Source organism: Alligator sinensis, unplaced genomic scaffold, assembly GCF_000455745.1.
Source record: "Alligator sinensis unplaced genomic scaffold, ASM45574v1 scaffold1164_1, whole genome shotgun sequence".
In the NCBI taxonomy this organism is placed as follows: domain Eukaryota; kingdom Metazoa; phylum Chordata; order Crocodylia; family Alligatoridae; genus Alligator; species Alligator sinensis.
The window spans coordinates 481,128-504,306 of record NW_005842225.1 but is presented as its reverse complement, the minus strand read 5'-3'; the positions used below and the strand labels follow the sequence as shown (position 1 = coordinate 504,306).

Sequence of the window (23,179 nt, the reverse complement as noted above, 5' to 3'; positions counted from 1 at the left end):
CGCCTCGCCCGCCCCCTCCCCCCGCACCCAGCACCTGCTCCGCCGGCCCTGCGCGGGGCAAAGCTTCTGCTTGTTCCCACGGTCGGTCACAGGCCCCTCGCGTCCGCATTGCGACTCAAATGTCCCTTGTTTACGGGCCCCTCAGATTCATAGTGGGACAAAATGTCCTTTTCTTTCATGTTCAGGGCCCCTCTTATTCCTATTAGAACAAAATATCCTTTTTTTTTTTTTTTTTTTCCTTCTTATTTAGGGTCCCTTCAGATTCCTATTGCAACAAAAATGTCCTTTTTTTTTCCTCATTTAGAGGCCCCACATTCCTATTAAGAAACAAATGGACACTTTTGGTCTCTTTGGAGGCCCTCGTATTCATATTAGAACAAAAATGTACAGTTTCTTCATATATAGAGCACCCTCATATTCATATTAGAGCAAAAATGTCCCTTTTTTTTCTTATTTAGAGGCCCTCATATTCATATTAGAGCAAAAACGTCCTTTTTTTTTTTTTTTCCCTTGCTTGGAGGCCCTTCATATTCCTATTACAACCAAGGTGTCCTTTTTTCTTTTTTCTTTTTTAAGTTTAGAGGTCTCATATTCACATTACAACAGAAATGAGGGGCCTCTAAATTAAGAAATGAACATATTTGTTCTAATAGGAATATAGGGGCCTCTAAATAAACAAATGACATTTTGGTTGTAATATGAATACGTCCTTTTTTAAGGACAAGCCCCTTTTTTATTACAACCAAAATGTTCATTTTTTTCATATTTATGGGTCCCTCATATTCCTATTAAGAAATAAAAAATGGACGTTTTTGTTCTATTTAGAAGCCTATTGTGAAGTCTTAAAACGTAGTTTAATTCCAAATCTGGCACTGTGGCTCGGGGTCTCTAGACCGGTCCTGGGGATGGGATTGGGGAGGACGGGGGGTGTCTTCCCTGAGCTGGGCCCGGCGATGGCTCTGCCCTGCTCCTCCAGGCCTCGTTGGCGGCTGCGGGCACCTCTGCTCAGCCTTTGCCTGGGTTTTGGGGCAGACGAGGCCGTCACAAGGTCCCTTCCAGCCCTAACGCCTATGAAATCCATGCAGCAAGCCGAGGGGCTGGAGGGGTTCACGCCGGCTGCCTTGGCTCTCCAGGGCTGGAGCTTCTTGCTACGGGTTTCCCTTGGGTCAGTTCAGTTGGGTTCTTGGGGTGTCCCTATTTGCCGCATAATAGAGCGGGTTCCTTAGATGCAAATTTGCAGTTTCAGGAACGCACGTACCACGTAAAGTGAGGGAAACCTGTACTCCATCTCTAAACTATAGCTTTTCACTCACTGCCTGCCCTTCACAAGCCTTCATCTCCCCCTGGCTTTCACAGCACGTGCAGTTCATGCGCAGGCCCTTGGCGGTCGCTGTGCTCAGCTTCCCACCACACTGCTCTGCGCAGACCGTCCTGCCATGGGCTAAAGGCTTCTACCACACGAGTGTTGTACCTGCTCTCTGTTAGCTGTCTGCCAGCCCATTGTGAGGCCTGTCGTAGCAGGGGTCACGCTTGTGAAACGCCGGCAGTGTTAATTCTGCGTCCTTCACTTCGCTTTTTGGTTCTGCCCTCAGGGACTGGCTGCCTTGTGAAAGCCGTGGAGGTTGCGGCGGAGCGTGAGGCGTTCATCATCGGGAAGCCCAGCCGGTACATCTTTGACTGCGTGGTCAGCGAGTTCGACATCGACCCCGCCCGCACCATCATGGTGGGAGATCGGCTGGACACGGATATCCTCATGGGCAACACCTGCGGCCTCACCACCATCCTGACGCTGACTGGAGTCTCCACTTTGGAAGAAGTGAAAGGTCACCAGGAGAGTGACTGCCCTGCCAGGAGGAACCTGATTCCTGATTACTATGTCGATAGCATAGCTGACCTTCTTCCTGCACTTGAAGATTAAAATAGAAATGAAAAAAGCTCCCCTCTCCAGCTCCTGAAAAGGTATCCTCACTAGCGAAGGGCAGCCATTAATCACTTCGGTTACATTCACATGCTCAGTGCGACACCACTTGAAATTACAGCTCTGCTAGCTCTAACCTCGGAGTCCTCTTGCGGATGATTTTGTTTACAAATTTGTTTTTTAAAATGCACTTTGGAAAGAAGAGGGCATTATGGTGTCACCCAGTCATCCTGTGGGTCTTTTATTTTTAAATCGACAAGTACAGTCAAATGTCTGCAATGGGAAGTGTCAGGGGTTTGTCCTTCTGGACTGGGTTAAAGGAAATAGAGTAGATTTTACCAATACAAACCTGCAGTATGTTCCTTGATGGGCACAGTGTGGCGCGTGGTCACTAATTCAGGGAATTAACCCTCTGAGTGCATAGTTATTGAGTGGCTGTGTGCTGATGTTTGCACAGGCCGGCACTGTTAAAATCTGGCCCTGTCTTTGCTGACTCAGAGCCTGACCTAGACAAACAGCCCAGAGTTGGTGCGACTTGGGGGCGGGGGGGGGAAAGAAATCAAAACGTGTGCTCCCTGTTTCTAATTGCATCTGTTGCACTTGCAATACAAATTGGACTGGTTCGACGTGCAACATGTATGAATAGTTTCTTCTGTATACTGTATATGTGTCCAAGTACTGGATGTATATGTAAAGAACATGTATATAAAGGAACTGCCCTGACGATAACTATATATCAGAAATATATTTAAAATATAATATATGAGAACATATTTTGTTTTCCAAAGGGAGGCTAGGAGGAATTTACTTCACTGAGTATTGAAGGGTTAATTTTACCTAATTGCATCCTAAGTCAGTAATATAATACGTACATAATGGCACAGAAACGTCCTCTATTGCTAGCATTTCCGAGACTGAAGTGGATCCATCATTTCACTTCTTTTAAAGTCGGTTCAAACCATACTCGGACCTTCCTGGTGCTTTAGTATCAAAACAATTGCTTGCCCTTAGCTTTGGCTGCAGATTCTAAACTGCCCCATCCTTGAAAGGTGATTATAATACAGATAATGAGGTCTCTCTCACACACTTGGGCTAATTGTGGTGAAGTATTGGCTAAGTACACTAACAGCATAGTGCTTCCTCTCTCTTCCTAATCTTACTGCCTTTTGCACGGCTGATGTGGGAGCTCGCAATCAGCTGCTTGCCTGGATGAGAACTAATGATTCTTTTATACTGTAGTAGTTTTAAAATTGGTCCAGGGTGATGCCCAGCTCAGGCTGCTGGATAGCTTTTGTCCTTGCTGACCTGGGGCCCACAATGAATAGGTTAGCTTTTGCATTTCAAAAATAGCTCAAGAAATCACATATGCAATTTGAGTGTTCCAATACTCCACAGTAATTCCAGTCTCAGTGGGAAAAGAAGAGTCTGTTTCCATTTACCTCCTGTTGTTTAGCCTGAACAACTCAGGCAGCGTATTCCAGTACTATTTCCTCATGCTTAAACACTTGAAACATATACGCGCGTCACCTTGTTCATACAGCAATAACTTCAGAGTTCACCGTGTCTGTCAGTGTTACCAGGATATTAGCTGAAAACGTTCTTGCAAAAGATAACCATAGTTATAGATTGATGTCAGCATCTGTCTGTAACTTCGAATTCTGTTAGCGCGCAAGTTATCTCTTCCTTGTATCACATCTCCTGCTAGGAGACTTCTTCAGGCTTGAAAGAAATACATGTCTATCAGGTAGACCTAGTTCTTGACACTACTAATGTAGGAATGGGTAGTGGTGTTATTGTGGGTAGGGCAGGCTTTAGAGACCATAGGTTCTTTGATTTAATTTTCTAGACTTGTGCTTATCAAAAGTCAATAGATTTTTTCAATCAATGTCAAGTAAAGGAGGAAGTACCAATTACGGTATTAAATCTTGTCACTGCTGCATGTCATCCCTGTTGCAAACAGCTCTCCATGCAATGAAACCATTACCTCTCTTCACAGTGTTCCCCACGTGTTGTGGAAGTGCATTGGCGAAGACTTGTATCATGTTACAAGGGTCTCTGTATAAACTGTTGGGGAATTGTTAATCCTATACTTGAATCTACATTAAACTTGTAAATCTGTTTCCTTTTGGCTTTTCTCATTTGTATGGTCTCCTGTCTCTGTGCTTTTTAGAATCCCCTGCCCCTTTGTGTTCATGTACATAAAAATCATCTGGGGCCAGGTTTCGTTAGATTTTTGTGTCTCAAGTTTACAGGTAGTATGAACATGTCTAAAACAAAGAGAGAGTGAAAAAGCGCAGAGAAGTTGCGGGGCTCTTGAAATGTTATCTGCAGAGGGACAGACGGGTGGGGAGAGATCTCCACAGACATCTGATGAAATACAATCATAAGTTTCATCATCACGGAGGCAAGTCAGAGTAGAGGATGTCTGGGGAATGACTTGACACCTTCTGTGTCTTTGTTTTGCAGAACTAAGCCTTGTAGTTTAGTTGCTTCACTGCCTACCCTTGCTCCGTTAGAACTGGGGCTACTTTGAGATGCATGCTATTGTGCTCCACCATTAACGTTCTTAAAACATGTTGGCATTTCTTTTACTGCCTTCGCAGCTTCAAAGGAGTTGAGGGCTGGTAAGAAAGAACCCTTTCTGGCCAGAACAGGGAGGATAGAAGACCCTTGGCTAGCTTTGATTTTGTTTCCCAATATATAAACCTCATGTTTTCATTGAATTCAAGTCCTACAAAAAGAATCCGGGATAATGAGGAGCAGCATCACTTTCTTTGCTCTTAGTGTCTGACTTTTATGTGCTTTTGTTTGGTCTTTGTTCCTCTTACGGAATTAAATGTATTGAAAGGAAATACCGGGAGCAGAGGGGAAAGAAATGACTTAAAAAGAGGGGGGGAAAAAATCCAAGGGTAAGTTGTCAGCTTAGCTTTGTTCCTGCTGCTGCTAGAAAACCATAGAAGACTGAACCTGGTTAGAGCAATTAGGAGTTCCAGGAAACTGGGTTGGGTTCTGGATCTTAAATAGGTTGGCTGTGAATGGTAGAAACCTTGGTCTTTGGGCCCGCAGAGTCTCTGGCATGTATAAGAACAGAAACTAGGCTTGGGGTGGCCACATGTCAGAGATCTACCTAACCATTCTGGTAACAGCTGTGTGGTGCAGATCCTTTCTCTTGTGGGAGCTGGACTGAGCACATTAAATTGGTTGAGGTGGGTCAGTAAAGCCTGAGATGAGTCCAGGCTCCTGTGATCCTTGCTGGATTGGTCCTGGATGCAGAGCTGTCTGCCCAGGGTTGACCTGGCTTGGAAATCTGAAAGTAATCAGATGACAAGGGCAAGCAGCTGCCCTCCCTTATTCAATATCCCCTTGTCAATGAGATCTGTCCAGCCACGCGTATGGCACCTGCCAGCCAGGACTGCCCTGCACAAAGCCCCTGATTGTATCCTACCTAAATGCCTTCAGCTGGCCCCAGGGAGGCAGGAAAAGCTGCTTTAGGCTAATGACACTATCACTCTGCACTAATATTTCCCCTTCTTCCAATGTGGCATCTAAGGTTTCTGCTCTGCTTAGATACCTGAGCTGAATGGCAGGGCTGGAAGTTTCCTTGGCCGTGATGGACACATGCTTACGTTTCTAGGCACATTCAGAGGATCTGGTCATACACAATCTGCACATTGTCAGGAGCTGCAGGAGCAAGGCTTGCAACTAGACTGGGAGGATGGAGGGAAGGAGCAGTAGCAGCAAGACCACGACTACAGTGAGTATTGTGGCACCTGGCTTGCTCTGGCAGAAGGGAAGGGATCTCAGTACCCTTTACCTCCACAGGGTCCTTGGTGCTGTATTTTCACAGACATTGTGGGGTGGGAGAAGGAGTTGCCTGCGTTTCCAAGCGGTGCTAAATAATTCCAATTCACATGGACCCTGGTGAGAACTAGGTGCTGAGCACTTTGCAGGAGCCTCAGCCACTTCAAGCTGACTCCCTGGCGATTGGTTCAAACCTCTGGTTTGTTCCCTGAAAGATTATCCCCTACACTTATAGCAGGGAGGATGCACAAAATGAGTGAAATTCTAGGGATATGTATTTAGTAACATTAAATGACAGTGATGCTAATACATCACGATGTTTATATTGTAACTTCTCCAGAATTTGCAGAATTACACAGAAAGATGCAGTGGGAAAGACAAGACTTAGTTGTACTAGGTTTCTCCTGTCACTGTAAATCTGTCTCTACAATTCAGGGCAATTTCATTTGCTACTGAAAATCTCAGACATATTACTGTTGTGCAAGTTTCTGTCTAAGCAGACAGGTGTTCAAATACAAGTACCTCTAATTTTTCTGCTTGTTGCCTCTTGTGGGCAATTTAACACTTACTATGTTTTCCTAGAATAGTTCAACTACTGCAAAAGCAGGTAAATTGTGGGTTTCAGTATAAGTGAATTAACAATGTGTTGACAGAATAGAAAAGCTTCCTTCTGGTTTGATTCTAGCCAAATTTACCTGCTTGCAATTATTAGCTGCCTCTTTGTACTAGCTGTTTTTTCTGCTAACGTTGCACTCTGTGGGTTTGTGCAGAACTTGGGTCTCTTTGCAGTCTGTTGTGTTGTTACAACCAAAGTATTTCAAATGTGCAGATACGTGAGAATTAACCTTTTTCGATTAAACTGCTGGAAATGTTCTTTCCAGCAAAAAGTCCTGCAGAAATATTAGAAATACCAATCTGACTCCCAAGTTTAAGGGCTTTTCTTATTAAGTAACAAGTTGAATGGGACAATAAAATACAAGCAAACATTTTGTAGGAGAAGGGCAAGGAACAGTTGATTACAGAGAATTTAAAAAGTGTGGTAATTATGCCTCACTGAACACTGAGGGAGTTTCTCCTATATTTCTACCATCGCAAAAGCTCAGACAGCTGCTCTCCCACTCACAAAACCTGGACTGTTCAGGTGGCTTTACAAGTATTCTGAAAACCTTGTTACATGGGGAAAGCGCCTGGTTAAACGGCAGTGCTGTAGCTATACCACAATAACGAGTCAGTATATCTCTCCACATGGATACTCTCTACACTGAAATAAAATCAGGTTTATTCCAGTAAAATTACTTGGCTTTGGAAGCTTTGCTGGTCTCTTTCTCTATGTAAACAAGCCTTAATATTTTACCTTTAATCTCCAGAGCTATCAGTCATGTGCATTTCACACAATAATTTTGCTCATACCGCTGAGGGAAATAAATGTCAACTCTGTTGTTTTTAACTCCATTTGCCGTCTCACATATTGATCAGCGTATCTTGGCTCCCAGGATAGAAGACCTGCAGCAGAATCAAAAACCCCCTCCAGGATATGTTGGGTCATCTTGTCTATAATCTTGTTTTTTACAATTGTCGGCATCAGTGTGGTAGGCGCTCTCAGCTTCGCCCAGAGCACTGCCAAGGTAAGAAGTTAATTGGGGATCGCTTGGGTCAGTTTCTTCTGGGAAAACCTTGCAACTGATTTGCATTTCCAGGCACCTTTTTCCTTCCTCGTTTTACAGTTTCTTACAAATAGGTAGCCTGAAAATATTTCTAGTTGTTGAGCATTTTTTCTATCAAATTCTGCTCTCAATTAAACTTAGGGTCAGTGGGGTCCCATAGTGGGCCACAGAGGTGACAGTTTGGTTCAAATGATGCATCTCCCCTTGCGGAGGACAAACACAATTTTTAATTTGTTTTTCCCAATATCTTTCTCTCTTGTAAACCTGCTGCTTCCTACCGAGAGCAGCTTCATTCTCCGTAATCCCCATCAGGCTGTTTGGCTGGAGGCAGAAGAAATTTCTTTCTTCTCTTGAAAGATCTGACACATCAGGTCAGGGATTAGAAAGAAAACAGCAGTGTTTGCTCCTCTGTGAGAAATCAAATAAAGCCATGCTGGACCAATTCATCCCTAAGCACCAGTCACTGCCCCAGGTGCTGGCTTCATGACCATCTCAGAGTCTCACCTTTAATGGAGAATAGTTATTTTTCAGTAAATCTCTACCTTTGTGGTTGCAAAGTTGTTTGAAAGCAGAACCCTAGAGACCGCCCCTGTCATGGCTGCCAGAGTCTGCAGAGAGCCTGAAACAGGTGCATGTACAACGGCAGCTCCCTGCCACGTAGCAAAGCCATAAGGTGTCTCTGCAGCAAGATAACCAGTTGTGCTGGAGGGAAGGTGTCCCCGGGCCGCAAAGCAATTCCCCATTTCTGACTTGCTGTGGCTCCTGGAGGATCTCAGAGGAACCCACAACTTCCTCTCCCCAGCCAACACGCTGCCTCCTGGCAGGGCAAGAGGCTGTTGGGTGAGATGATCCCCTGCACCAGCTGTTGTCCTGGGGGGCATCCTTTGTGCATTGCCTCCACATTTTCCGGCTAGAGCCCAGGTTTTCTATGGCTCAGGCCTCCCTGCCTGCGTGAGGGGCGAGATCTCCAGCACCGTGAGGCAGTGCAGCAGGTATGTGCCTGCTCACACTCATGCTGGAGCCTTCATCAATGGGATTTGCTCACCCTGTTCACCTGCATTTGCCCCTGGTTATTACCAAGGAGCTTAGACTGACAGCGGGGCACAGCAGCCCCCCATGGTTCCCTCTGCACTCCAGAGCCATGGTGCTGGGTGGGGCAAAGCACGTGGGCACGGTGCTCACCCTGGTTGTGCTCAGCCTCTCTTGCAGATTGCCCGGCTGACATTTCAGGACCAGCAGGGCTCCCTGGTGAACCAGACAGCTGTTGTGGACCAGTCCAGGAGCACCATCACTTACTATGTGACTTCGCCGAGTAACCGCACAGCTGTGGTGCTGTTTGACAGCCAGAATGTGAGTGGCCGTCACCGGCTGACTGTGCTCTGCATATGAGGGTGGTGGGGGAGAGCGATCCTGCAATTGCAACAGCCAATTTAGGGACCGGGCCTCCTCCGGGAGCTGTGACTAAACCTTGCCCAACTCTGCCAGGTATCCTGAGCGCAGGGTGTGGACAAGAGCAGGGGATTCCTCTGCCTTGGTTCCCCTGCTTTACCTGTGGCAGGTTTGGATGTGATGTCTTGTGTTGGGTCAGGCTTTATGGTAGTTTTTTCAAAGAGGTTAGTTTATGGATTTGTATAGGGTGGTTTGGACAGGGATGATTCTGCCTCAGGCAGGGGGTTGGACTAGATATGACCTCTGGAGATCCCTTCCAGCCTGACTTTTCTGTGATTCCAGCCTGAGAAGGTCCACTTGGTTTTCTAGTGGCTCATGTCTGCTGTTACAAGGCTAGGCCTTGAGGCAGGCAGCCACATACAGGTTGGAGTGACCCTGGATGCCTCGCACCCATTCAGTGCTTTCCTCTCGTCTGATGTAATTTAGCAGATGCAAACGAGAACCGCTAGTACGACATCATCACCCGCTTGCACAGAGGTTTCTTTGCACTGTGGAGCCTACTAGGGAAGTCGCTACTGTCTGTTCTGCAGGCTCCCACCACCCATTACCATGGCTTACTCCAGATCTGCTGTCTCCACGGCATGCTCATTCCTACCGAGAGGCAACCCATGTTACTTTATTAAAAACATATCCCAGTGAAGGGCCAGGAGTGTTCAAGCTAAGATCTCAGCGGTGGCCAAGTGTTGTGCACACATGGGCTGTCTGTCACTAAAATGAACCTTTCTGTGTCCCTTCCTCCCCCCCCCACCCCGCAGGGCTACGTCTGTTACAAACCTGCAGAGCAAAGTGCATGTTTCCTGCGGAGGATGGACCATCAGGACCTGGAGAACATCCAGCTGTCTTTCAATGCATCTGTGCACAGGGTGAGCAGGGGTGTGACTTGCAGAGGGGTGGTTGGACTGCGGGGTGATGAAGGGCCCTCAGCATCACAGGGCCTGTCTTCTCTGAGTCCCCTGCACCAGGTTCACGTGTTCCCAGGGACTTTATTGAAGTGAGATGGGGCAAGTGAAGTCGAATCCATCAGGTCTTCCAGCTGTGAAGACTCTCTGCTGTTTGTACTTTCCAAGGAAGGAGTTATTCTTAGGAAAAGTGCGTCCCTTAATTCTGCCTGTCAATAGCAGCCCAGCTGGAGTCTGACTGCGTGGTTTACACTCAACTGGAAGGAAGTAATCGATGGAGTTTTTATTGATTGAATGTCTTTATACGAAGCAGGAGGAGTGGGGGAGGAAGGGCAGGACACGGGTGCCACGCGGGTTTGAAGTCACCAGGCTTTCAAAAAATCCAATCCTGCTGGATTTGGTTACCTGCTAACGATAACTCTGGGGAACAGGAAACAAAGGGTGTTTTGTTAGCAAATCCGCAGCGAAATAAGTTGGAGTAATGATGTCTAACAACCCTCTGAACAGAATGTTAATGGGTTTCATAGCGGGGAGAGGTGCAGATTCTGTTTCAGGAAGACAGAAGGCCCCATTTTTGATGACTCGAAAGCAGATGCCAAGCCTTGGGCAGGCGGCTGAATTTCTTTTCCTTCTTATTGCAGGGAGGGGAGGGGGGGGTGCTTGAGGCCGCTTGTCCTTTGACTGCCTCTTCCCATACCCACGCTGAGCAGTCAGGAGCACTCGGCACAAACGGCAGCAGGAACAAGAGACCCATGAGAACGCCGTTAAGCACACGCAGCCAGGGAATTGGCCCCTGGGATGGAAGCCATAGTCTGGCTCCCAGGCCCCTGAGAGAAGTGAAGGGAGAATGTCTGGCTAATGCAGAGGCAGCACAGCTGCTCACCAGAGCAGGGAAACAGCAGTCAGGAGAGGGGTTCCTCTCATCCCCAGGGGCTCATTCCTCACTGGGCGCAGCATGGTGGGAACCCCTTCCAGCTCCAGGATTTCTGACTCCTGTGCAGATGCAGGATTTTGGTCCCTTGCCCACTCCAAATGCTCACCTCATTCAGCCTCTTCTAGAAACCCTCCCAGCAAAGATGCCACAGCTTCTCCAGGTAGTCTGCTTTACTGCTTCCACACTTCCCCCTCCCATGCCCTGGGCATCAACCTAGGAAGGTGCATGTACGAGGCCAAAGCTCCAACCCCTCCAGCTACAGCCACGTCGGCTAACGAGATGGACTAGCAAGCTCTGCGATGATCCCCATGTGTAAAGTAGGGGAGGTGAGATTTACTCCCAACTGAGCTGCACTGGCAGAGCCACGTGTGCAAGATGTGCATGGCTGTATTAAGGACTCGGGGCTGTGTGGTTATAGTGACCCACCTACCTGGCGGCAAACAGAGCTCTCCTCGCCCAAGGCAACATCCTGGGAAAGAGAAAATCCCCTCTATGGGAAACTCCCCGGCCAGCGTGCAGCCTCTTGCAAGGGGCATCCTGTTGTCTGTAGTCATAGGGCAGGTCCCCGTGAGGTGGCAGCACAGGGGGACTGCGGATTCCCTACGAGGCCTCTCGTGCTTGTCGTGTGGGCAGAGAGCACTCTCAGGAGGCCTGTGTGAAAACCACCCTAGGAAGCAGAAGTGCCTGGTGGGGACAGGGTTCTCCCTTGTGCCACGTAACTGGGTGGCCTTTCTTTCAGGATGATCCACGGCTGCTCCAGAACAACCAAACCAAGTACGTCCAAGAGTTCCTGGGGATCGTAGCCGTTGCACCGGTGGACCCTGCAGGTGTGGGGGAAGCCGTCCGAGCCCTCTGTGAACTGGGCTCCATTTACTGGGTCAGGAAAGGGGATGGTAAGTGGGAGGAACTACCTTCTGAAGGAGGGGGAGATGTCACTACTACTCCAGCACCCAGTGAGAAGCCTGGCTCAGCCAGGAACCAGGGGAAACAGAGCAGCATGGGGGTGATTTTGAATGTACGTGTCAGGGAAAAGCTGTCACTTCGCAGGAGAGAGACATTTAGTGACCTTTAAGCAGGGGAAAGGTGCTGCACAGATGGCCTCCAGGCTTGAAGCACATCCCCAGGGCAGCAGACAGTGAGGGCTGTGCTGACAGAAGCCTTCCTGTCCAAACCAGGCAGAGCATCGAGTCCCCACTTAGAGCAGATGCCCTCCACTGATGAGTCTCCACAGCCCGTCCGCTCACGTCCTCTCTGCTCAGGCCCAACGAGGGCATCAGCTGTAGGGGCTCTCCGCGAAAGCTCAGCAGGCACCGCCAAAATCAAATTTCACTGAGTGCCTGCAGCAGCTCCACGGGTTAATGTCCACCCCCTCCTTCCATCGACTGACAGCCGCCTGCCAGAGCCGGCACTGCTCGATCTGAACCAGTCCCCAAGAACTAGAAGGGCTCCACCAGGGCCTCGCTACACAACCAGCCTTGCTTACAAGGCCTTTCTCCCACTTGCTCTTTCGGCAGGGCCTGGGAAGCAGCGGCTGATTTACCTGTGTATCGACATCTGCTTCCCAAGCAACATCTGTGTGTCCATCTGTTTCTACTACCTGCCTGAGTAAGCTGGGCAGCCAGGGGACCCGCCTCCCCCACCACTCACTCCTCATCATACTTGAACTCCCAGGAAGCCTCCGAGTTAAACATACATGTTGGCGGCTAAGCTTTTTGGCTCATTCCTACATGAGATGCCCCACAAGGCTGCCTGCACAGTGCCGTTTAAGGGAGGGTAGGAGAGAGCCGGAGGGTTATAAAGACAGGCACCCATTTCCGACCTTGTCAGTATGTACATTTTATTTACAGCCGTGCCCTTTAGATCGGCAGCCATTAGGTGAGGGCACACCCTTGTTCCACACTGTAGGAGTAGGGCTTCTTAAAGCTTTGCAGCTGCCTGCACCACTGGTCAGCTGCTGCACCGGATACGCTTGAGTCCATCCAAGCCCATCTTCCACCAAGCCTGTAGAACAGACGGTGAATAAACCAGTTGCAACAGAAGAGAAGGCCTGCGCTTCCTCTCCCTCCCCTGCACACTCCATTATGCAACTCCAAGCTGAGAGATGCCCAGGGCGGCTGCCCTGCTAACACAGGAACTTCCTGGGGGCATCATTCAGCAGTCAGCGCTGCAGACACCAGGCCTGGGGGGGGTCCCGTGCGGTGTGCTATCCCACCCACTGTGACCCACGATGGGTCCCAGGCCGGGGGGCAGTTGTCCTTCTTTTCAAGGAAATACTTCAGAGTGCATTTCCTAACCAGCAAAGGGTGCTGGCTGATGGCATTCAGCACGCTGCAGGCTCGGGCCCTTACCTGTCCTCACACCTGCACGCACTCGCTATCCCAACACGCTGTCATTGAAAGCGAGGCAGACGACAGCTTTCTGGTGGCCGCTGTATTCCCTCTTGATTTCGCCCGTCTCCACACACCAAAGCCGGGCCAAGTTATCCGAGGAAGCTGAAACGGTAAACAAGGAGAGGCTGAATGCAATATGCCTGCCCATTCTCTCCTGCAAAGAATCCCAGCTCCTTGCTTCGTTAGCCCAGTGCACCAGAGCGCCGGGCAGTGGCAGACAGGGCAGGGAGTCTTGTATCATGGTGTGCGTCTGCCCGAACCGGGTTTCCGATATTCCTGAGGGATGTGCGATGCAGTGGTAAATACCACGTGGCCATTTAGATGTGAGGCTGCTCTTCCACCAAATGAAACACAGTGCGCCCTACGGGTCTAGAGATTCCCTGCTACAAACAGGACGAGGCACAATGGCGCCGGCCACAGACGTTGCCTTTGTTACTGCGTAGAGTTTTACCCTGGATATTACTCTGGAGTAACTTTACCACGCAGAACACGTTGTCTGTCTGCTTTACCAGGCAGTAACTTTCCCATGTAGTGAAGCCACAGCACGTTTCTTGAGTGGTATGTTTACCCTCCACCTGAGCCATCTGCTGTGAACCTGGGCTGTGCACTGGGTGCTCACTCCAGCCCTATGATGCAGTAAAGTCAGTTTATTACATGGCAGATGTGCCACATGCCCACACGCAAAGGGAGTTAAGCTGGACACGCAGCAGAGCAGTGTGCCCATACAAGCTCGTGTGTGTTCACAGAATCGTAGAAAGTGAGGGTTGGAAGGGACCTCGGGAGGTCATCTAGTCCAACCCCCTGCTCAAAGCAGGGGAAGGAAGGGGATCCACTTCCCAGCTCCACAGGTGCCCTTGGGAGTTGATGGGGAAAATCTGCCTTTCAAATCCCCAGGCACCCACAGCACAGACCAGCAAACCCTGTGGCCCCATCCAGGCTCAACAGCCAGCTGCACGGGGGGCCCAGTATCTTACCGGTGACGATGTACTGCGAGTCCCCAGAGAAGGCACAGTCCCACATCCAGCCCCGAGAGGTTTCCCCTGGGTTGTTACTCTTGATACTCAGTTCTGTCATTAGTGAGAAATTGGAAGTCCTCCAGATCTTACAGGTCTGGTCTGCAGAGCACGTAGCTAAGAGCCTGGAGGGGAGCGATGCAGGAGTGTGGTCAGGATTCATTTCCTTGCTACCATGGGATGCTCCCCGCGGTGGCTCTGGAAACGTGACACACACTGCGGGGCCCAGAAAGAGACAGCAAAGTCGGCCAGGAGCCGCAGACCCCCCAGGCTAGCCCCCATGCTGGAGGAGAAGGGCTACTATTTGCCCCACCTCTTGTGAAGCACAGGGCTGAGAAAAGGACAGGCCAGGTTTATGGGCTCAGAGCAGTCAATGCATTGCTCCTCAGCCTATGTGCTACCCATGCCGAACTTGCGAAGCGACAACTGGGCACTAGGCGAGAGGCCAGACTGATCGCTCAGCTGCTGCCTTCTCCGCTTCCTGCGGCTGGGAAGAGGAAACGAAGCCAGACCTGCATCAGCAGCTGAGGGCCCCGTCGGTCTCCTGAGACCCGGTCTGAAAGGCCGGCTTTGTTCAAGGCTGGGGCAGAGCAGCGAGCTGGCAGCACTCACGTGGAGTCAGGGCTGAACTTGCACTGGAGGGCGTAGCGGTTGTGCGCCGGGATCTTGGTCTTAGGGATGAGCTGAGTCACCTCCTCCCCGATGCCACCGGTTAAATTCCAGACATAGCAGTTCCCCTGCAGACAGAGAGGAGCTGGCTGCTAGGCTGGACCGCAAGGGGCACGAGGGATGCAGGAACCAGCCACAAGCACCCCCTCCTGCCCCAGCGTGCAGCAAGCTCTGTGCAACAGCCGTGCCGAGAAGCCTGTGACAGGACGAACAGCAGAACTGCTGCAGCCCTGGCTACTCCTCTCCCAGGGCTCCAGTCGGACTCACCGAACTGTTGACAGCCGCCATATAACTGGCGTCAGGGTCGATGTGAACCGAATTGACAGAAACTTCTGGCTCAGGAATCAGCTGCTCGTTGTGGTCTGTTTTCAGGTCCCAGATGTGAATAGCACCACTCTGATCCCCGACGATGAGCTCAGCCTGCAAAGCACCAAGTCACAATTTGCAATTAGGAAACAGAAAAGGCGGTGCAGAGAGTGCCTGCACCTAAGTGCATCCAGTGCAGCCATCGGTCTGGCCCAGATGTGCCTGTTCTGCCCAGACAGTCGTCAGGATGATGGCACTTTGCAGCGTGGTAAGAATGTGCAAGCAGCTGCAGATCCAATCTAAATAAGCCTTATCCCCATTTTACAGACACGGAAACTGAACCAGGGAGGCATTTTCAGAAGTGTACACTAAGTTTCTGGGCCCAGCTCCAGACCGCTTGAGCCCAATTTCCAGAACTGTCCAGCAGCTATGACTGCAGCTGAGACCCACCGAAGCCAGCCACGCTTGGCACCCCTGAAAACCCAGCAATGGAAGCTTTCTAACTCAATGGATCCTTCTGGCATTTATGGCCTACGTGACTTTCTCAGTCAGAGAGCAGATCCAACCAAGAGCCGCGGCTGGAATTTAGGAGCCTGGGCTCCCAGTCATGTGCTCAGACCACTACACACCGCTGTCTCTCTCCATTAAGATTCTGGCTGTTATCAGTGGTGTGCACCAGCAATATTGCTGTTAATGTGATGTTCTGCACTGCACTGGACCATGGATCAGTCTTGTCCTGTGCCCACCAGTGAGTAACAGCCTGCCTTGGAGGAAGAGGACCACTGCCCAAAACATACCCAAGTCCAGTGTGTAGGGCAGAGGTCCCTCCCTGGCCACCTGCAATGCTCAGATTGCACCCTGAACTCTGAGAGGGGGGCTGCCCCCTCCTAGTACGTGTAGACACAGCTGCAGAAGAGGTCACTGCACTTATAACGACCCCCTGGCAGTACTTGACAGCAGCTGTGAGCTGCTCAGGCTGACGATACCCCGCACAGTATCCCCAACTCAGTCTGATTTGCTCCAGAATAAAGGCTGTAACACGGCAGTGTCTGCTTGGCCACGTTCTCAAATGCAAAACTCCTGCACGCAGCTGACACCGATACATGTAGCCTTCCTGATGTGCCGACACCGCACAACTGTTAGCGCTAACGAGGCAAAGGTCATGTCTGATCTGAAGTAAAACATGGGTCTTGCAAAATTAAAGCGCTCACGAGGCCTAAAGCCAAAGGAGCATTTCCACAGCTTGTCCTCTTAAAAGAAGAACGGCTTGTTTTGCGAGACGCGTCAAGCCTTCGCTGCACTGTTTGCAGCCCAGACGTTGCAGCGCTGGGCTGGCGCTAAGGATGTGAAAGCAACAAGTGAGCTGTGTGACAGAAGGGAAGCCAAAGGGACAATTTTCACTGAGCTGAGCAAAAGACAACACCAATTCCGTTTTTCCCTTATAGGAATTAGGGGTACTTGGTCCAATAGTAACAGGAATTAAAGCACATTGCAGCATGTGCAACTTAAATGTTTCTGCTACAAGCAATAGGGACCGATCTGTAAATCTGTTTGTGCCGCTCTGTCCTCGAAAGAATCCAGGGGCAATCCTGTTTTAAGACTAAAAGGGGAAACTATATTCTCAGTTCTTTTTTTTTTCTATTCTCCTGCACAAGGGAGGTTTTGCATTCACGAGCAGAGCGGGAGGGAACGCACTTCCATGGAGCAGGTCCCAAGGTCTCAGTTCAACCTAAGTCAACAGGCAGATACTCTCACGGGACCCAGAGGCAAGGCGCTCAGGTAATAAATGACAGAATCACACACAGTGATACCATCTAGTGCTTGGAGCAGCACCGAGCAATCACGAGTTTCCATCACCCGCCCGTACTCAAGGGTGCCCTTCTCTGCGCGGATTCAGGGGGTTTTCTCAGCTGCCAGATATAGGAAACTCTTTCAATTTTGACCGACTTCCGTGTCTGGTACTTAATGCCGAGACAGGAGCTCAAGCCTAGCAAGTTCAAGTCTTGTCAGAGCGGAAAACAAGTCCGTTTAGAAAAAACAATGTTCTGCAATGACCGCCAGTCATGTAGCCCGTCAGGTTTCTAGTCGGGAGACGCAGAACATCTGTAGCAGCCTCCCCGAGCCTAGCAAGCGCAGAACGGTGTGCGTTTACCTGGTTAGGGTGCAAGCAGACACAATTAATAGGAGCATTCACTTGGAAAATACGTTGGCACTGAAGGTTACGTGACCTGCAACAGAATGAACACAAACGAGAAGAGTCAGAGAAGCGGCTGCAACGAGATCTCCTGCTTCCCTCAGGCCTGTACCAGCTCCCTGCCGCCCCTGCAGGTGTTGAAGAGGGCTTGCTCACTGCATGCAAGGGCGTTGGGCTGGAGGTGAAGCCTGCCGGATCCACCTGCAACTTCCAAAGGGGTCGGAGGGAAGCAGAAGGCCATCACCCAAACCAGCTGGGACCCCTGGGCTAAACCAGAAGTGCCAGGGAATAAAGATCACAAATGGACACGACCTGGCTTTTCCCTCTTATCCACATGACACCGCCAGCAGCCTCTGAGCACCAGAAGCGGTGCAATACTGATTCAGAGGAAAGACACTGAACCCCTCATTCTGAGTGGCCACCCTGGAGGTCTCCCAGCCAGGTACTGCCCCGTGGTTGCTGGCTACGGTCACGGCTCAGAGGGCTTATGGAGACAGGAGATGTGTCCGAGGAGGGAACCCCCATGGAGCAGCGCCGGCCTCAGCGGGTACCTCAGGTCCCATATCCTGGCCATGCAGTCCTCGCCTCCCGTGTACATCCAGCGGCCGTCTTCGTGAAACCCGACGGAGGTGATGTTCTTGCTTACGCCGTCGTAATTAATGACCGGGTTGGGGTTGTTTGAGTTCAGGTCGTACATCCGAATGTGCTGGTAACCTGGAAGCCAGAATGACAATGAGCGAGCACCCAGACGCACGTGGCAGGTGTCAGACACACCGGCCAAAGCCCCCTCTGCGAAGGGCCACCCAACCTCGGTACAAGGCAGGCTGTCCCCACATCACCCTGCCCAGCAGGGTCTGTGGGTCCCAGAGCAGACGCACGCCTCGTAGGGGTTCCAGGGAGGTGAGCCCTGGCGAGCCACACATGAGCAGTAACTGCATGTCCGAGCATGTAGCTGGGGGCACCACAGCTGGATCGCGTGCACGAGGGTGAAGTCACCACACACCAGTTGGAAACCAATGCCAGAAACCACCAAACACTCCTCTCTTCCCCGCATGCCCCCGACTAGGGCGTGGGAACGCGGGCAGGGCTCACCTGCAGCAGCGATCATGCTGCGGTCCGGGGTGATCTCCAGAGCATTCACTTGCTAGAGGTGCTGGTTAAGGTTGACAGAGCAAGCAAGTACCTCTGCAGCAGGAGAAAGCATTCCCTTGAATTCACCCTGCCTGGAGAAAACTCAGCCTAGCGGGGGCTTCTCACCGGGCATCCTTTCTTTGGGAACAATCTCGACTGGAAAGGGAAGCTCGGCGCCCCACCGCATGCCCGACGTTTCACGCCAAAGAGCGCATCTGATGACTCCAACATGGCAGGACACGTCAGCCTGCTCTGTCCGCCCCACAAAGGCCTGGCCCGATTCCAGCTCTACGCACTTTCCCCTCCAACACCATCTGCTGACCGCTCCTCTCTACCTTTGCCACCCGTGTCTCCTCAAACTCTGAAGTTTAGCTCAGCCGCGACGGTGCTGTTGCAAGGAAAATGTCTAACCGCGGAGAGATCTTTGCTTTGCCCCACGCCCCGGTCAGAGGGCCTGAAGGTACGAGGCTCTAGAAGGACCCTCAGAAGAGACGACAGATGCAGGGCATCGCTGGGCCTGCTTCCCGATGCAGAAAGAGCAGCTCTGGCTCACTGAACGTGTGTGCACGCGGCGGGGGCAATGAGTCTGCACTCTCTCACCCCCTCCTTTCCCAGCCACTGTTCACTCCAGCTTTTCTTTCCTCACTCTTGTCCTCTGACTCCTGCCCCTATTTATTTTCCCTTCTCTTGGGCTTTTATTGGAGCAGAAAACCAGTCTGTGTGGTGTCTGCTCATTCCCTGCCCGGCCACCAACTTAATCCATGACCGAGCCAAAAGGCTCTACTCTAACCGGTGACATGGGCCGAGGGACTGCCCCGAATTCGTTCTTGTCTGACCTGCAGAATATCACCGAGGAAGAACAACCCTCCGGGAGCTGAGTGATGCTCGGGGTGGAGGATCCACCGGTAAGCTGTTCCAACGGTGAATCCTTCAAAGACTTCTGCCTCGTTTCTAGCCTTCATTCCTCTAGCTCCAAATCCAGCCTCCGGATCCTGTTAGACCTTGGCCTGCCCACCCAAGAGGTGCCTCTCAGCGTCCCTGTTCCTTCCCTTGAAGCTCAACAGGCAGCAGTTTCTCGCTCACAGGCATGTCCCCAACCCCTTAGTCACTCTCACAGCCCATCTCGTCACCTTCCCAACCCATCCACAGCCTCCTTGGGCCGCAGACACCAGAACAGGAGGCAGGGGCTGTGTGTGGTACAGGGGAAAAGGAACCTCCTCCCCGCCGGCCTGATGTCAAGCTGGCCATGTCGAACAGCGAGTGTCCCGTCTGTATCCAGTTCACCAACAATCCTGATCGCTCCGTACCACGGCCTGTCCCCTTTGTTATTCACCATTCCCCTCACTTCGGGGATTATCTGCAAACTACTGCAAGAGGCTGTCAGGATTTTGCACTAATCTAGGAAAACCAGAGTCTGAGGCAATGTCATGGCATGGTCAGGAGAGGGCAAAACACCCCACCTTTGCACAAGTCCTACAAAACCCCTTTTTCCACCCCTCTTTACTGAGCACATGCGCAGAGGTGGGACGGGGTTTTTCCTTTTTATTTGACCCACCAAACTAACTCAGACTCAGTTGCGGTCTGTACTTCTGCCGTCTCCTCCAATTTGGCATCATTAGGCCCGTTTCCCGACATGCTACAAATGTAACACACACAGTATAAAGACACGACTCAATCGCTGCTACCGTTGCAGCTTTTGGGAGGTTTCAGCTGCTGACGAGAGTCGGGATCGAAGCTCAGACCAAGAGTTTGATCTGTGCGTTACGGCTGAGCCAAGCTAGGGGGTCTCGCCCCTCCGCTCGGAGTCAGACCGGCGCCGCACTGGGGTCAGGGAGGAACTCTGCCCCCTGGTCAGATTGCTACGGATGGGAGAGGGGGGCTTTCTTCCCCTGTAGCAGGAGGTGTGGCCTCTATTTGGGATTTCTGCAGCAGATATTAAAACCTTGCGCAGAAGCAGGACATTGGCTGCAGCAGTCCCCCTGCTATATGGATGGCATGTCAGGGTGTGATATGCTGTGTTGGGGTAGGGGTGTGTAGCTTTGCCAGGAGGCTGGACGATGGATCGGTCTGGGATGGTTTGCACAGGGCTGATCCTGCCTCAGGCAGAGGCGACCTCTGCAGCTCCCTTCCAGCCCCGCTGGACTTTGGGTCCTGGCAATCCCTGCTATCCTCTCAGGACAGGCTACGCGGGGAATTAAACCAACGCCGGGGCTCTCCGGCCCTACCAGAGCCCACGACCCCTGTCGGAGGCGCCAGGGCTGGAGGCCCCGTGCCGTGCAGGCGCGAGAAGGATACAGAGTCCTGGTGCTGGACGGTGCGGGTGCAGATCCCGCTGTGCGCCTGCCAGAACCGCACCGTGTGGTCGTAGCCGGCGGTCGCCAGGATCACGGGGTCGCTGCCCACGGTGCCCTGCGCGGTGTTCATGGCGGGGGCCTGAGGGGGGGTTGGAAAGAAGGCCATTGGTGCGGATCCCAGCAGTGCCCCAGCTCAACACAGAGGTGGACACCACAGCCCCCACCCAGCGCACACGCGGTGAGCATCTCCCCCCGCCCCCATCACTCCTGCACGGAGGTGCCAGGCACACCTGAGCACGAGCCCTGGCCTACCCCAGGCAGCAGGTCACCCAGGTAGACCCCAGTGCTCCGGACCCCCCTATTGCAACCCCCCATTGCAACAGCCCCAACCTCCCATTGCAACCGCCCCAGCCCCCTATTGCACCCCCCATATTGCAACAGCCCCCCCACTGCAACAGCTCCACCCCCTGTTGCAGCAACCCCCCATTGCAATATCCCCACTGCAACAACCCCACCCCCCTATTGCAACAGCCCCCTTATTGCACCGCCCCTCCCCCACATTGCACGAGGGTCTCGGGGCCACAGGCGGTGGGGGGGAGGGGCACCCCCCCTTTACCTGCGGACACACGAGGGCGGAGCTGGAGCACCGTCGCACATGCGCAGAGCACGCCCCAGGGCCGTCCAGCGACGAGGCGCATGCGCAGAAACAGGGTGCCTGTCTGGGGCGGGACACGAGCGCGTCCACCAAGCGCATGCGTATGTGCAAGGTGCCCGGCCCTGTCCCTGGCGCGGGAGGAAGCGCGCATGCGCGGAGTCTCGGGCGCGACCAAGCGGTGCCGAAGCGCGGGGGGGAGGAGTGGGTGCCGCGTTGCAGCCCCGAGCAGCCCCAGGAGGGGGCGCTGCTGCTCGCGGGGTGTGCAGCGCCGTGCACCGCGCTCGGGGCAGCAGCTGGCAGGGGCGGCCCAGGCCTGGGTGCTGGGGCCCTGGGCACCATCTGGGGCTGGGATCCAGGCAAGCGTGGGGGCTGCTGCCCAGGGCAGCCATGCCCAGCCTGGGGGCACAGCCCCTACCTGGCCCCATCTGCACCAGCTGGGGGCGCTGCCTGGGGGTCGCCCATGACCTTTGCCCCCCTGCTGGAAGGCCCTGGGCAGGGTGCTGCGTGCATGCTGCAGCCCTGGCGCGCCGGGCGCGTGCGCTGCTGTCGCTGGCAGCCCCGACGTGGGCCGCGGAGAGCTGGCCGGGCACCGGCTCCAAGCCCCGCAGAGCAAATCCCAGGCGTCCTAAACGCCAGGTCGAGCCGTGAGTCGAGAAGATGCCGCACGGCGGATGCCGGGACACGGGCGTCGTTTGTCGCAGGACGTTTTCCCCTCGATCTCTGCTAACAGCATCCCCCCGCGGAGCCGGCCGGCCGTTTACACCGGTTTTGATCCAAGGCCGCAATTAGGAGCTTGCAGCCTTTCGGTCCGAGCCGCGGGTGCACCCAGGATGTGCGGTCTGATGTCCTCCAAATGGGCGCCGGTAAAGGGATGCTTGTGGTCCGGTCGCTGCACGGTGCTGGACCGTCAGGGCGGGCTCGGGGCAGGGAGCCGGTCCCCCTCCCTCGCGTGTCTCCGGCCTCGTCTCCGCGTTTTCCTTCGCGCACAGGTATCGCTGTTGAGATTCAGAGCACGCTTCCCGAAGGGAACAACCGCCCGGTGGTGCAGACAGTGTTATGATGAACGGCTTTCCCCTGGAATCGGAGAGGCTTTATTGCGAGTTGGGCAAAGTCCCCGTGGGAAGCGTTCATTTCTTTCCAGGAAAATACCGTTCTGTCAAGAGTTTGGCGGCGCGGCCGGCGCTCGGAGCATCTCCGCCGAGCCCCGGCGAGGCAGGGAGTGCGGCACGGATGCAAAATTAAAGCGATCTGTCACTAAACTCGCACCAATTTGATAACAGGCTGCCGCTCCAGGCCTAGGAGGGTTTGCTGGAGGCGGTGGCGCGCTGCAGGCACGTTTCCACACATGTGTTTCCCCGCTTCTGCTTTGCCTGGGCCCATGCTCCGTTTGGGGCTGGCTCCATGGGGCTGGGCTGGGTGGGAAGCACCTCTCCACTTCGGACATGTGCGGGTTCAAGCATGGTGGCGGTTTGCAAGCAGGCATAGGACGACTGGTCCGCGGATTCGGGACGCCCCTCTCCAGTTCCCGGCGGCACCCCCAAACTGGTGGGACCATGAGCAGCCGCTGCGCCCTTCTGTGATGCCACCCCCAGAGCAGGGGGGCTGCAAAGATCAGTGCACCTGGGGTGCAAGGTGCTGCAGCCCTGGAGGGACCGGGCAGGGCTTTGCTAGAGCAGGCATCCCTGCCCAAAGCTGTGCGTGCAGAAGAGACGGGCACCACAGCCCCCTGCCCAGGTGTGAGCGATGCCCGGGGCAGCCCCGCAGGGAGCTGTCGCCGGCCCCTCCTGCGCTGCAGCCCGGCCCCGATCCCGATCCGGGTCCCTTTAAGAGTGGGGCTGGGCGGCTCCGTGCGCCCGGCTGCG

At 52.9% G+C, this 23,179-nt stretch overlaps 3 protein-coding genes across 6 annotated transcripts in view; 2 read left to right on the top strand and 1 right to left on the bottom strand.

Moving 5' to 3' along the window:
- The first annotated feature begins 5,400 nt into the window (after positions 1 to 5,400).
- BRICD5 (BRICHOS domain containing 5) lies at positions 5,401 to 12,303 on the top strand. Of its 3 annotated transcripts, XM_006027115.3 has the most exons (7): positions 5,401 to 5,468; positions 5,553 to 5,672; positions 7,213 to 7,344; positions 8,581 to 8,733; positions 9,588 to 9,695; positions 11,405 to 11,558; positions 11,841 to 12,154. In XM_006027115.3, the coding sequence occupies exons 2-7, from the start codon at positions 5,634 to 5,636 to the stop codon at positions 11,996 to 11,998; spliced, it is 744 nt and encodes a 247-aa protein (XP_006027177.1). In that variant the 5' UTR covers positions 5,401 to 5,468; positions 5,553 to 5,633; the 3' UTR covers positions 11,999 to 12,154. The 3 variants fall into 3 exon arrangements, with proteins under 3 accessions (XP_006027177.1, XP_006027178.1, XP_006027179.1); XM_006027116.3 differs by lacking the exon at positions 11,841 to 12,154 and adding an exon at positions 12,180 to 12,303 and having other exon boundaries at positions 5,445 to 5,672; XM_006027117.3 differs by having other exon boundaries at positions 5,445 to 5,672; positions 11,405 to 11,492.
- Positions 12,304 to 12,342: 39 nt separating this feature from the next.
- MLST8 (MTOR associated protein, LST8 homolog) lies at positions 12,343 to 21,515 on the bottom strand. Of its 2 annotated transcripts, none has more exons than XM_014521566.2 (10): positions 21,222 to 21,268; positions 20,664 to 20,801; positions 18,330 to 18,381; positions 17,789 to 17,951; positions 17,196 to 17,271; positions 15,005 to 15,157; positions 14,681 to 14,805; positions 14,030 to 14,193; positions 13,014 to 13,157; positions 12,343 to 12,666 (listed from the first exon to the last, which is right to left on the bottom strand). In XM_014521566.2, exons 2-9 carry the CDS (start codon positions 20,790 to 20,792, stop codon positions 13,039 to 13,041), a joined length of 981 nt encoding a protein of 326 aa, XP_014377052.1. In that variant the 5' UTR covers positions 20,793 to 20,801; positions 21,222 to 21,268; the 3' UTR covers positions 12,343 to 12,666; positions 13,014 to 13,038. The 2 variants fall into 2 exon arrangements, with proteins under 2 accessions (XP_014377052.1, XP_006027180.2); XM_006027118.3 differs by lacking the exon at positions 21,222 to 21,268 and adding an exon at positions 21,279 to 21,515 and having other exon boundaries at positions 12,346 to 12,666.
- Positions 20,764 to 23,179, top strand: part of LOC102381402 (hexosaminidase D-like) — a 15,234-nt gene continuing 12,818 nt past the window's right edge. The window contains 1 exon segment of the mRNA XM_014521565.2: positions 20,764 to 20,900. The gene's annotated coding sequence lies outside the window, so the exon portion shown is untranslated.

Excerpts from the sequence above, each read along its gene's own strand:
- BRICD5 (XM_006027115.3), top strand. The coding sequence starts at position 5,634 with ATGGAGGGAAGGAGCAGTAGCAGCAAGACCACGACTACA. Across the intron at positions 7,345-8,580 it reads TCGCCCAGAGCACTGCCAAG|CCTCTCTTGCAGATTGCCCG; the intron begins GTAAGAAGTTAA and ends GGTTGTGCTCAG. Across the intron at positions 8,734-9,587 it reads TGCTGTTTGACAGCCAGAAT|GGCTACGTCTGTTACAAACC; the intron begins GTGAGTGGCCGT and ends CCCACCCCGCAG.
- MLST8 (XM_006027118.3), bottom strand. The coding sequence starts at position 21,416 with ATGCGCTTGGTGGACGCGCTCGTGTCCCGCCCCAGACAGGCACCCTGT. Across the intron at positions 14,806-15,004 it reads TGGCGGCTGTCAACAGTTCG|GGGAACTGCTATGTCTGGAA; the intron begins GTGAGTCCGACT and ends CTCTGTCTGCAG. Across the intron at positions 14,194-14,680 it reads AAGTTCAGCCCTGACTCCAC|GCTCTTAGCTACGTGCTCTG; the intron begins GTGAGTGCTGCC and ends GCTCCCCTCCAG.